The sequence below is a fragment of the Phoca vitulina genome, unplaced genomic scaffold, assembly GCF_004348235.1.
Source record: "Phoca vitulina isolate PV1807 unplaced genomic scaffold, GSC_HSeal_1.0 scaffold6, whole genome shotgun sequence".
NCBI classification, from domain to species: domain Eukaryota; kingdom Metazoa; phylum Chordata; class Mammalia; order Carnivora; family Phocidae; genus Phoca; species Phoca vitulina.
In genome coordinates, this window is record NW_022589709.1 from 55,769,143 (window position 1) to 55,783,292 (window position 14,150).

Below are 14,150 nucleotides of genomic sequence, written 5' to 3' on the forward strand. Positions count from 1 at the left end.
TAATAAAATCTTTACTGTCCTCAATGAGAGGTCTTCTCATCTCACATTAACATTAACAAAAAGGTTTGCTTTGGAGGAGGTGGCTTTTTTTTAAAATGGTCTGTTTTTTGGCCATTTTTGGAAGAATGGTGCTCCTCTCTGAGAATTATCTATGGGAAGATAATTCTTACACAAGTTATACAAATAGGTATTACAATATTGTAGTGTATACATCAATCCTAGACTTACCCTTAGAAGCAGCTCTGCTAATATACAGCCAACAGCCCACATGTCCACACCTACACCATACATTCTAGCTCCAAAGAGTAACTCAGGGGCCCGATACCACCTGAAGAACAAAAAGAAATAATGTAATCTTAAAATGGAATTATTAAAGTATTTCTTGGAGAAAACTCCTCAGCAAAACATCATCCCACTGATGAAATTCACTTTTATGGATATATTAACTCAAGAAAAATTGGCTATAAAACCAAGCAGTTCCAGGGCTCCTGGGTGGTTCAGTTAGTTAAGCGTCTGCCTTTGGCTCGGGTCATGATCCCAGGTCCTGGGCTCAAGTCCTGCATCGGGCGCCCTGCTCAATGGGGAGCCTGCTTTTCCCTCTGCCTCTGCCTCTCTTCTCTGATGAATAAATAAATAAAAAATCTTAAAAAAAACAAAAACAGGGGCGCCTGGGTGGCTCAGTCGTTAAGCATCTGCCTTCGGCTCAGGTCATGATCCCAGGGTCCTGGGATCGAGCCCCGCATCGGGCTCCCTGCTCCGCAGGAAGCCTGCTTCTCCCTCTCCCCCTCCCCCTGCTTGTGTTCTCTCTCTCGCTATCTCTCTCTCTCTGTCAAATAAATGAATAAAATCTTTAAAAAAAAAAAAAAAAAAACAAAAACAAGCAGTTCTATACTGAAAATTATACACGTCCTTGGTCCATTTACTCTCCCAATCATAGATGATTAACACCTTCTCTATCCTGAAACTCTCAACACCATCCTTCCTTTCTAAGCCAATGACCTTACTTCTGACTTCACTGAAAAAAATCCAAGTAATGGGGGGAAAAAAAAAGGGAAAAAGAAAAAAAATTCCCATGGACTCACCTATGGTCATTTATAATTCACACAATCTGCCTTTCCCAACTACAGATGAACTGTCCTGAACTGTTTTAATGCTAATATGTCAACTTGGGGAACCAGGTAGCATGGTACCATTTTCAAAGATACTGAAATTCTGTGTCTCCTACATCAATGTTTTCTTCTTCACTAGACTTTTCCCACTAACATTCGAACATACCATAATTTCTTCAGCCTTAAAAAATAAACTAAAAAACAAAGTAACAAACAAGAAAAACTTCTTTAGGCCCAACTTCCTCTAACAGCTACCTCCACATTCTCTGGTTATTCTGAAAAGCTGTCTGTTCTTACTGTCTCCAATTCCTATTTTCTTATCCTTTTAAACCCTTTCAGGGGGTGCCTGGCTGGCTCAGTTGGTACAGCATGTGACTCTTGATCTCAGGGTCCTGAGTTCAAACTCCACGTTAGGCCTACATAGAGCTTACTTAAAACAAAAAAAAACAAAACAGGGATGGCTGGGTGGCTCAGTCAGGTTAAACGTCTGTCTTCAGCTCAGGTCATGATCTCAGGGTCCTGGGATCAAGCCCACATCAGGCTCCCTGCTCAGCAGGGAGTCTGCATCTCCCTCTCCCTCTGCCTCTTCCCCCCTGCTCATGCTCTGTCTCTCAAATAAATAAATAAAATCTTTAAAAAATTAAAAAACAAATTAATCCTGCACAATATAAACTTTCAGTTTTTTAAGTGATTCTTACCTGGTTACAACCTGATGTGTATAAGCTCTATTGGGGCTCCCAAATGATTTGGCCAGGCCAAAATCTGCCAGTTTTAGAACTCCATTTTCATCTAGCAACAAGTTGTTTGGTTTTAGATCCTGTATCATTGAGGTTTTAAATAAACAAGTAAGCAGGTGGGAGAGAATACCATAATGATATATTTAGTTGGCTTCACTTTAAACTTTGCAAAAAATAGGGTAAAACCCTAAATTTAAACAATAATCAGTACTTTTTTCATTGACGTTAAAATCTTACCAAAGCAAAATAAGATTGGTTATATTACTTAGTGAGACCTTGGATCAAGATCTTGGGTCACTGAGCTTCAATTTACCTACTTCATAGGTTTGCTGTGAGAATTAAATTTAACATTTTTCTATAAAGAGCCTACTGTAGTGACTAAGAACTCAATAAACAGTTGCTGCTATTTATTAAGAGTAATACATATTAACTTCAGTAAATAAAAATATTATGCACTTAGAGAGAATGAGGAATATATTCCTCAAAATCTATACTAAAAAGATACTAACAATAACCTAAAAGGGATTCCAAGTTTAAGGTCTGAGAATTATGGACTATAAATTATATATTCTTAGCGATTTATCTAAATAGAGTGCCTAAGAACATCTACCTATTGAGATTTTCAGCCTTGTTTCAATAGCTGAATGTTTCTAACATTGACTCAACCATTTCAGAAACTTTCATTACTTCATAAAATTTTAGAGTTACTAGAAATATTTTTTTTCTAAAAATATTTTAGCATTGTATAATTTAATCCAGACTCTCACTATATTTTTTTTCTGTCACAACAGTATAAGTATAGCACAAGAGCACCAGACTTAAAGCCAAAAATGTAGATTCCAATACTCTGTCAGTTACCAGCTACTGACCTTGAAAAAATATATGTAACCTTGGTCAGGTGATGTAGCAACTTAGCTCTTCACCTATGAAAAAAATGAAGAACTGGGTCTCTTCCATTTCTAAATTTTACATAGTATTTTAGAGTCTTCATGTCACCACCTGGTGGAACAACTGAAGGGAACACCCAGAGGAAGGTGGGAAAAAATGGCCTGGCTCTATTTTTATTTTAACAATATACATATTTAGACCATTTATGTAATAATTGACTATATAAAACTTGACTAAAACATAAAGAATCAATCATACTTGGTTAAAAACCTTACCCTATGTAGAATCCAATGTTGATGTAAATATTCTAACCCTTGAAGAGTCATCAGCATGTAGGCTTTGATGTGTGATGGTGTCAGCACAAGACTATTATCCTTTATTATAACCTGTAAATCCAGTACATAATATACAACTATTCCAAATAAATCACACCATATAAAATCACATACAGACATAAAATGAATTTATCCACCATACAGGAGAATCTCAAGAAACACTGCCTAACTCTCCCCTTAGGAGGCACTGTCAGAATTTCCAGTTATATGGTTAGGGAAAGTATCTCTGCTGGTGCTTTCTCTCTTACTTCTTTGTAAAAGGCACTAACATAGTGAACATCTGTTGTTTTGCTTGCCCGACGATGTACAGCCCCTTCTGATAATAGCATTCAGCATTCCTCTGGGAAACCACCTGGTTAAAATAGGACTGACCATGACCTGTGGCCTCTAGAGGCAGATACATGACTCCCGCATAGCCAACCACCACACTGAAGCCTACTGTCCAGAAGACTGGTTTAGGGATGGACATGTGATCCAAGCCGAGCTAATCAAACAGGCCAAATACTTCTGCTAGAATCAAAGCGAACAAATCGCCTTCTTTCCTTACAGATCATTAAACTCTTAAGGATATAAGCCTGAGGTGCCTGAGCCACTATACTGAGAAATTACGCCCATGAAGGAAGGGGAAACAAAGAAGAAAACAGAGCTCAGTTAAAGTGCAAGACTGAGTTCTCATGGCATTATCTGAGAACTGTGCTTAAAGCCAGTTTATTCCTAAACTTACAAGTTATATTAGCTAAAAGCTCCCATTTTCTTTTAGAAATCAGATTTAGATAAAAGGTATCCAAATTGTAAAGAAGTAAAACTATTTGCAGATGACAATGATTTATATAGAAAACCCTAAAAACTCCACCAAAAAAACCACTAGAACTGATCAATGAATTCAGTAAGGTTGCAAGATACAAAATCAATATACAGAAATCTGTTGCATTTCTATATACTAATAATGAAGTAACAGTAAGAGAAATTAAAAGAGGGGCGCCTGGGTGGCTCAGTCGTTAAGCATCTGCCTTCGGCTCAGGTCATGATCCCAGGGTCCTGGGATCAAGCCCCACATCGGGCTCCCTGCTCAGCGGGAAGCCTGCTTCTCCCTCTCCCACTCCCCCTGCTTGTGTTCCCTCTCTCGCTATGTCTCTATCTGTCAAATAAACAAAATCTTTAAAAAAAAAAAAAAAAGAGAGAGAGAGAGAAATTAAGAGAACAATCCCATTTACAAAAAAAAAGAAAAGAAAGAAATCAGATTTAGGCAAAATATGCCCTTTTCAGTGCAGAGTTCCATGAGTTTTAACAAAGACATCCAGTTGTGTAACCACTACCATAATCAAGATAGAGTTCTATAACTCCCACTCCCACCCCAATCGCCTCAGGCCCCTCTATACCCAATACTTTCTTCTACTCCCAACCCTGGCCACCACTGATCTGATCTGTCTCTTTAGCTTCACCTTTTCCAGAACATCATATAAATGGAATCATACAATATACAGCCTTTTGAGCCTGAGTTCTTTCATTTAGCACAATACATTTGAGATTCCTCTATACTATTTTATGTATGGGCAGTTCATTTCTTTTTATCCCCAAACAGTATTCCATTTTATAGCTATACCACAGTTTGTTTATATATTCACTAGATGAAAGGTATTTGAATTGTTTCCAGTTTGGGCAATAATGAATAAAGCTGAACATCTATGTACCAACTGATTCCTGTGTAGACACATTTTGGTTTCTCTTAGATAAACACCTGGCAGTGGTATCGCCAGATCATTCTTTAGCTGTGTATTTAACTGTTTAAGAAACTGCCAAACTATTTTCCAAACTGGCTGCACCATTTTGCATTCTCACCAGCACTGTATGAGAATTTCAGTTGTTCAACATCCTTGAATTGTCAGTTTTTGAGATTCAATTAGTATTAAGGAAAAGCATAAGATCTTATTTTCTCAAAAATAAAACAAAAACTTGGTTTTCAAAAGGAGGATATTCTGTGATAATATGGAAAAGGAACTCTAAATTCTCAAAGGCCTAATATTCATTTCTTTAAAAATAATGTCAATAAAGGTATAGGGAACTTGGCAGACAGAAATGCTTTGAAATCCCAATCTCTATATTTAACACTGGGCTAAATGATTCAGAAGAGAAAAGGAAATAAACATTTAGGTTCTCTTTTGATAAAAAGAGAAAAGAAAGTCCTCTGGGAATCTTAATCTTACCTCTAGATCAGTTTCCATAAAATCAAAGACAAGGCTAATATTAGATTTATGTCCAAAAGCATCAAGGAGCTGCAAAGCAAAAATAAATAAATAAATAAATAAATAAATAAATAAATAAAATGTGATTTTTCCATAAAATACTCAAAAATATTATACCAACTAATCTTTAAAAATTTAAACAAGCATGTGGCCTGCTGATAATTCCCTGCTAAATTTGAATTATTTTATTAAATTTGACATTTATCCTTTTTCTTGCTAGGAATTAGTAATTTGAAGTACAAAAATACTAAACTTTGTTTTTTTTTAAAGATTTTATTTATTTATTTGAGAGAGCGAGACAGAGAGCACAAGCAGGGGGAGGGGCAGAGGGAGAGGGAGAAGCTGACTCCCCACTGAGCCGGGAGCCTGATGCCGGGCTCCATTCTAGGACTCAAAGATCATGACCTGAGCCAAAGTCAGACACCTAATAACCAACTCAGCCACCTAGGTGCACCTAAACGTTACTATTTTTAAAAAGTCGGGGCGCCTGGGTGGCTCAGTCATTAAACGTCTGCCTTCAGCTCAGGTCATAATCCCAGGGTCCTGGGATCGAGCCCCGCATCAGCAGGGAGCCTGCTTCTCCCTCTCCTACTCCCTCTGCTTGTGTTCCCTCTCTCGCTGTGTTTCTGTCAAATAAATAAATAAAATCTTTAAAAATAAATAAATAAAAATAAAAAGTCACTAAATACTTAAGCTCTCCTCCAAAATTTTGAGTTATACTTAAGAAGTAAATTAATGAAAACCTCATCTCAGTCTCCAATTCTGTGCTCAGTATTTAAGAAAATCCTATAAACAGCAGTGGCAGCTATCATTCATTGTATGCACCCTCTATGCCAGGCTCTATTTCCAGGTACTTTACATGCATTCAATCAATTAAGTAGTCTCACCACAACCCTCTGAGGTGGAATTATGGCACCAAGTTGTAGGGGAGCTTACTCAAGATCTTATGCATGCTAGGGCTCTCTACGCTTCAAAATGATTTTTGACAAAATTAGGCCGTACGCCAATACTAAATTTATTTCATCAGCTGTATAGCTTTAAAGACACTGCCTAGGGACGCCTGGGTGACTCAGTCGGTTAAGTGTCTGCCTTTGGTTCAGGTCATGACCCCAGGATCCTGGGATGGAGTTCCATGTCGGGTTCCCTGCTCAGCCCCTGCTCAGCGGGAGTCTGCTTCTCCCTCTGCCCCTCCCCCCTGCTTGTGCAGGCTCTCTCCCTCTCTCTCTCAAAATAAATAAAATCTTAAAAAATAATAAGAATAAATAAAGACACTGCCTACAGTATCAATTAGAATAGAAAATACATATTAGCCTGATAAACTTTTAAGCTTTTTTGAAAGGTTCACCTAGAATAATTCATCTTGCTGAGCTTTCAATCAACATCTACCACATTCAGAAATGACAGGGTCCCAAATCCCAGAAACAACTTAGATCATACTCACACCAATTATATTTGGATGACTTAGCTCCTGTAATAATTTTATCTCTCTTAAGGCTGTTCTATTTATACCTACATGAAAAGGCAAAGCACAATGTGAAAAATAATTCTGACATCTCAAATCTTACAAACATATTTTTGGGGATAGGTTAGTCTTTCAGGAAATAGCAGTGAATATAAGAAAAATAAGGACTATTTTGACAATTTTTTTTGATATCTGGTTTTCTTTTATATTACTTCATTTTCAAAATAGCTTAACAATGTCAATGATAAATGGTGATAAAAAGTATTCACTTTATACCATATCACTTGAGAAGACTGCTGGAATAACAATGTGATAGTGTGTAACATGAAAGCAATAAGTCAACAGCTTCCTCTTTCTCGCATTATGTTAGAAACAGATTCTTTTTTTTTTAGAAACAGATTCTTGATGCTAACAACAAAGTAGTGGTAAGACAATATCTTTCCCAATACAAAGGACAGAACTCAAAATTAAAAATAAGATGTGGTACTGTTAAATAGAAGAAGCGTCCTTTTTATAAAAACTAGTTCTTGATGACTAAACAAGACTTAGCATACTAGGGCGCCTGGGTGGCTCAGTTGGTTAAGCGACTGCCTTCGGCTCAGGTCATGATCCTGGAGTCCCGGGATCGAGTCCCGCATCGGGCTCCCTGCTCGGCAGGGAGTCTGCTTCTCCCTCTGACCCTCCCCCCTCTCATGTGCTGTCTCTCTCATTCTCTCTCTCTCAAATAAATAAATAAAATCTTTAAAAAAAAAAAAAAAAAAGACTTAGCATACTAGTACAAAATGCTATGGAGGAAGGGTAAAACCATGTTTTCTTCCATTCATCTATTTCAGTGTGAGCTTTCTGTACTTCCATGAAGTTGTATCCTGAATTTTCAAAGTAATTAGAAGCTCAGAAAAAGAATAAACAACTGCTTGCAACACCTTAAAGAGTAACGAAGACAGCAAAACAAGCCACTAATAACCTTGTTGCCTTACATTTACTCAGATGACTTGGATGACATACATGACTCTCAACATCCAAATGGTAGATATCACAAATATCCTATCTCTATCGAGTTTACTCTTCTATCACCCTGCAATAACTCTATCTAGAACCACTCATAACTCTAATACATTGCTAACTTCCTTAGTGAGAATAAAAACTTTTCCTGTTCTGTCAGATTACATGGAGTACTCACCATCTTTAGCTTCTGATCTATGTCCAAGTTTAATCTGGGGGGGGAACCCAAATACATTAAAAATGTTAAATTATTTATAGTTAATTCATAACATATAAACACTTCAGAAACTTAGCCACAGTAAAAACACGTAGCAACTTATATGCAAGAAGGGAGTGGAAATCATGAATTTGAAAGGCAAAATTAACAATATAAGAAAGGACCAAGTACCTATCATTCCTTGCCCCTTAGTTTTTGAATTACATTCAAGTAATGGAATTAAGAAAATAAATGTCTCCTTTATCTTTGCAAGATTAAATGTACAAAAGTAACTAAGGGCATACTGACTAATAAACAACAACAAAAAATCACTTCAAGTTAGCCTACTTGGGAGGAAATATATGACATATAAACATAACATGTTTAATATGCCCAATAACATGTTCTTAGGGAACACATTTTCCAAAAACCAAAATTACAAATTAGGATCGATATGGTTAAACTGTTGTTACTATTAATACACATAACAAAACAAAACAAAAAAAGCACAACAAATTGCATTAATAGGTTCAGGCTTACACCAGTCTCCTACTCACTGCTTTATATAATGACTACATGTAACCAAAAATACAAAAAAAAAAAAAATTACTTCTGGAAAAACACAGCTATTCTACCTTTAAAAATATCTCCCAGGGGCACCTGGGTGGCTCAGTCGTTAAGCGTCTGCCTTCGGCTCAGGTCATGAATCCAGGGTCCTGGGATAAAGCCCCAGGTCATGAATCCAGGGTCCTGGGATAAAGCCCCGCATCTGGCTCCCTGCTCCGCGGGAGGCCTGCTTCTCCCTCTCCCACTCCCCCTGCTTGTGTTCCCTCTCTCTCTGTGTCTCTCTCTGTCAAATAAATAAATAAAATCTTTAAAAAAAATAAAAATATCTCCCAGCTAAATGCAAACTGGTACAGCCACAGTGGAAAACAGTATGGAGATTCTTAAAAAATTAAAAATGTAATTACCATATGATCCAGTAATTCCCCTACTGGGTATATAACCAAAGAATATGAAAACACTAATTCAAAAAGATATATGCACCCTATGTTTATTGTAGCATTATTTACAATAGCCAAACTACGAAAGCAACCCAAATGTCCATCTTTATCCATTCATCTCTTGATGGACATTTGGGTTGCTTTCGTAGTTTGGCTATATATATATATACACACACACACACAATGAAATATTACTCAGCATACACACAATGGAATATCACTCAGCCACAAAAAAGAACGAAATCTTGCCATTTGTGACACGAATGGATCTAGAGGGTATAACACTAAGTGAAATAAGAGAAAGACAAATACCATATGATTTCATTCATATGTGGAATTTAAGAAACAAAACTAACAAAGAAAAGAGACAAACCAAGAAACAGTTAACTACAGAGAACAGATGGCTATCAGAGGGGAGGTGCGTGGGGGGATGGGGGAAATAGGTGAAGGGGATTAAGACTACACATCATGATGGACACTGACTAATGTAGAGAATTGCTGAATCACTGTACTGTACACCTGAAACTAACGTAACACTTTATGTTAACTATGCTGGAATTAAAATTAAAAAAATAAGATTCTTGGTAATGATAAAAATAGATTAAAAGATATAAATAAATATATACATATCTCCCAGCGATATACTACAAACACAACTTTTTACTTAAAGGTAAACTACTATAACACCAAAAAAATAAGGCACTCAGCAATAAATCTGACAAAAGATTTGCAAAGCTTTCCAAAACTAAATAATAAAACAATATGAAAACATGCTTAAAAATGAGACTAAAATAAACAACACATTCATGGATAGCAAGACTCAGTAATCATAAATATGTCAATTTTTTTTTAAGTTCAACCAAATCTAAAGCTCAACAGCATTTTTTAAAGAACACTGACAAATCAATTCTAAACTTTATATGGAAAAGTAAGGATCTAAGAACAATTTTAAAAATTTTTACATTTTATAAACACAATAAAAATACATTGTTTTCACGAAGCCATCTACTTCCTCACCCAGATTAAACAACTATCAATATTTTGCCACACTTACTTCATTATTCATCCTCCCCTTTCTGCTGGCTAAAATGTTTTATAACAAACCTGAGATTTCATGTCATTTCATCCCCATGTACTTAGGTAAGCATCTCTAAAACACGGGACATTTTCTTACATATTCAAAATGCCATTTTCATACTTAATAACAATGCCACAGCAGTAGGTAATACCTAGTTCATATCAAATTCTCCTGATTGTTTGAAATTTCCCAACTAGCAGATAAAATAGCCAAGATAATTTTGAAGAAAAACAGGTATGTTTATCTTATCAGATTTCAAGGCTTTTGAAAGACAGTAGTAATTAAATACACTATAGTATCTGAGCAGGGATGGAAAAAAAAAAATCAATCAATGGAAAAAAAATAGTGTGCCCAGAAATGGCTCCAAGTATATACTGGAACTCGGCATTACAACTAATGCAGAACTTTGTGTTACAACTCACCAGGAAAAGGACAGACTATCAATAATGCTGGGACAGCGAGGAAAAAATATTGGATCGCCATATTACACAAAGTAGAAAAATTAATTCCATTCTAAATGTGAACAGCAATACTTAAAAATTTTTAGAATATAGAATCCTTAATAAACGAGGTGGCAAGCAGACAAAAAAGAAAACCATAAAGCAAAAAAATGGATAAACTCAACCAGAACAGAATTATAAATTTCTGTGCCCCAGAAGATACTATATATAAACTAAAAGTCTAGGCAAAGACTGGGAGAAGATATCTGAAGTACAGATTTCTGACAAAGGATCAATGTCCAGAATATAATAAAAAATTCCACTAATCAACAGGAAGAAAAAAATTTAAGCACCCTAACAGAAAAACCGGTAGGAGAAAGTCTAAAAAGCCAATAGATCTAAGAAAAGATGATCAATCTAACTGGTATTCAGAGAAATATTAATTGAAACAATCATATGCCAATTTTGATCCAGGTAACTGACAAATGTAAAATCTGACAATACAAACATGGTAAGAATGTGGAAGGAGGTTAAACTAGTCCAAGCACTTTGAAGAGCAATCTGACAATATGTGGTGAGGCTGATGCTGTATATTCCCTAAAATAGGCATGTCTTTAGGGCTGTATAAAGGGAAAACATAAAAAATAACAAAATAGCTTAAGTGTGTACATCAAGAATTTGGACAGGCAAATTTTAGTGTAGTTATATGATGGAATCTAATTACCAATGATCATATATAAACCACATCTACATGTATCCATGTAGAAGATTTCAGAAATAACGCGGATTCAGAAAAACAAACTGCAAAAGAATATTTACATATGGGGGGTGGGCAGGCAGGCAGGCAGACAGCCAGCCATTGAAAGAAATAACCTAGAAGGTCAGCAATAGAGGACTGGTTAAATAAATGGGGAAACATAAATTGAGTATGATCTTTTTAAAAAGATGAGGTAGAGATCAATGATTTTTTTTATAAATTTCAAAAGAAATGAAATTTTACACTTACCTCTAAACATACTTTAAAAGTCTAAGATACAATAGGTGAAAGAATATTGAATATTCATTTTTTGTAAAATTAAACATAAATGTTAGTAAATGAACAAGTGTAATACTTTATAGCAGAAAGACTAGATAATGTCTAAAATGAGGTAGGGGCAAGCACTCAAGAAATAACGATATAAGTACATTATTTAATGAAATAGAAGTAAATACCAGAGGAAAACTATAGGAGTTGTGATTGCTCTAAAGAGTGAAAAACAGGGCTAGAGGAACCAAGCACCTTAAAAAGCCTGGGCCTTTTAACTGATTTTTAAAACCACAAAGCAGCATTATTTGAAATAAAAATTAAACGTAAAAGAAGATTCCATTGTGAGTAACCTTCAAGGGGTAAAAGTCTATCAAAGAGAAACAGGAGGGGCACCTGCATGGCTCAGTGGGTTAAGCGTCTGCCTTGGGCTCAGGTCATGATCTCTGGGTGCTGGGATGGGCCAGAGTAGGGCTTCCTGCTCAGCAGGGAGGCTTCTCCCTCTGCCCCTCCCCCCACTCTCAAATAAAAATCTTAAAAAAAAAAAAAGAGAAAGGATGGATTCTAAATCCTAACTTATGTTAAAAAAAAGCAACCCCCCCCCCCGCCCCAAACAAAACAAATCCCACTAGGACTTTCAAACAACTACATTAACTCAGTATGCCAACAATGAAGATTATATCAGTCGGGTTAATACGTTTTTTTTTAGGTTAATACATTTTTAATGAATGTCTACAAATGTACTGGACAGGATCCTAAGTATAATTTGAGTGGAAGTAAATAGACAATAAGCTCACAGATAAGAGGATTTCAGATTTTGATAAATGTTATGAAGATAATGGAGAAATATGGCAAGGAACAATAGGGAAGTAGGGAGGCACACCTATTTTAACTAAAGTGACCACTGAAGGCCTCTATGTGGGGGAGACATTTGAGTGAAATCTAAAACTTGCCAAGTTTTAGAGAAAAATATATTAGCCAGAAGGCAGGCAAATCCAACGATCCTGGGAATGCACTGAACTTAATGTGTTCAAAGGACAGAAAGGTCAGTGTGACCAGAATATAATGAACCACGGGTAGAATAAAAAAGGTAACTTTAGAAAGGGTCAGAATAGATAAGAATTTTTACACAGGAGTAGCTACAATGCTGGATTATAGAATTTAAGTTGGAAAACAGAGATGAGAGAAATCAGAAAAAGTAAAAAGATAACAGCAGCAGGAATAATTGTGGAGGGTGACAGGGAGTGGGTGTAAGTGAATCAGCGGACTAGGCTTCAAAGGAGTTAGGAATTTTGAAGGAGAAATAAATTCAAATAGCAACAGGAACAATAAGGAGGTGAGGACACCTGGGTGGCCCAGAGTCCTGGGATCCAGCCCCATGTGGGGGCTCCCTGCTTTAGCGGGGAGCCTGCTTCTCCCCCTACTTGTGCAGTGCGCGCTCTCTCTCTGACAAATAAATAAATAAAATAAGGAGGTGGAGGTCACCTACCCACCAAGAGACCTTGAGATATGACAAAAACCTCTCTTTGAGAGGATTACTGATTTCAGTAGCATGGGAAAGAACAAGCAACCTGGCAGCAAAAAACCTGGATTTAAATCCTAGTTTTAGTATTAGTATCTGTGTCATTTTGACAAGTTACTCAATCTCTCTTGGTCTCAGGTACCTCAAGTGTAAAATAAGGATACTTCCCCTACTTCACATGGCTATATTGAAGGCTAAGTGAAAAGAATGTAAGTGAAAGTGCCTGACATGTAGAAAATTAGCTACATATGACCCAAGTTTCTTTAATGAATGCAAGTAAAAAAGCTACTAAAAAGGCACATCAGTGTTAATGCTCACGAAAGCCTTTCATGGAAAATCTGTACACAGAAAACACAGAGGATACACATGACGGATGCAGGTGTGGCAGAAACCGTGACCTGGGAATATCACGGCACTAAATAGTTCTGAGGACCCAACAGATGGGTACTTGGTCCCCTTGCCTACGTCTGAGTTTATAAAGCAAACGTAATATATAGCTTCCTCTTCATTTCAATTCCAATTAATGGGACAACAACAAAACTAGTTCAACCCGAGTTCCATCCTGAACACAAGCACTAATAAATTGTTTTCTCTGAAAACGACATAAATATCTCATTAGCAGAGCACTGTTGAGAGTAGTAAAAAGCCCAGGCATCAGCTCATACATACAAACATCTTCAGAGACTCAAGGAAAAATAACAGTAACTCACTTTCTTAATGGCGACAATTTGGTTGGTGTTCTTGTCTCTGGCCTTGTAAACCGTGGCAAACTAGAGAGAAAAACAGAAATAATCTAAGTTTGTGGGAGCTTTTTGTTTGTGTTTGCCTTTTTACTTATTTAGTTTGGAGAAGCAAAGAGCCCGGGATTCCTGGATCGGATTCGTGGCGGCGTGGAACGTGGTGAGGCAGGCCACTTCCCGTTCCAGTCTATCCTTCAGAAAGGACAGGGCCCCGAGGGGCCTGGGTGACTCAGTCATTAAGCGTCTGCCTTCGGCTCAGGTCATGATCCCAGGGTCCTGGGATCGAGCCCCGCATCCGGCTCCCTGCTCAGTGGGAAGCCTGCTTCTCCCTCTCCCACTCCCCCTGCTTGTGTTCCCTCTCTCGCTATCT

The 14,150-nt window shown here is 37.0% G+C and overlaps 1 protein-coding gene across 6 annotated transcripts in view; it reads right to left on the bottom strand.

The window, feature by feature from the left end:
• CDK7 (cyclin dependent kinase 7) overlaps positions 1-14,150 on the bottom strand; it is a 49,029-nt gene that overhangs the window by 34,475 nt on the left and 404 nt on the right. For 4 of the 6 annotated variants that reach the window (XM_032404276.1, XM_032404277.1, XM_032404278.1 and 1 more), the window contains exons 2-8: positions 13,751-13,810; positions 7,955-7,988; positions 6,754-6,821; positions 5,274-5,342; positions 3,010-3,120; positions 1,808-1,926; positions 229-328 (exon numbers count right to left, since the gene is read on the bottom strand). In XM_032404276.1, the coding sequence (XP_032260167.1) occupies positions 229-328; positions 1,808-1,926; positions 3,010-3,120; positions 5,274-5,342; positions 6,754-6,821; positions 7,955-7,988; positions 13,751-13,810 (561 nt within the window). Of the gene's footprint in view, positions 1-228; positions 329-1,807; positions 1,927-3,009; positions 3,121-5,273; positions 5,343-6,753; positions 6,822-7,954; positions 7,989-13,750; positions 13,811-14,150 lie in introns of those variants that run through there. The other 2 variants (XM_032404280.1, XM_032404279.1) reach the window with 2 other exon arrangements.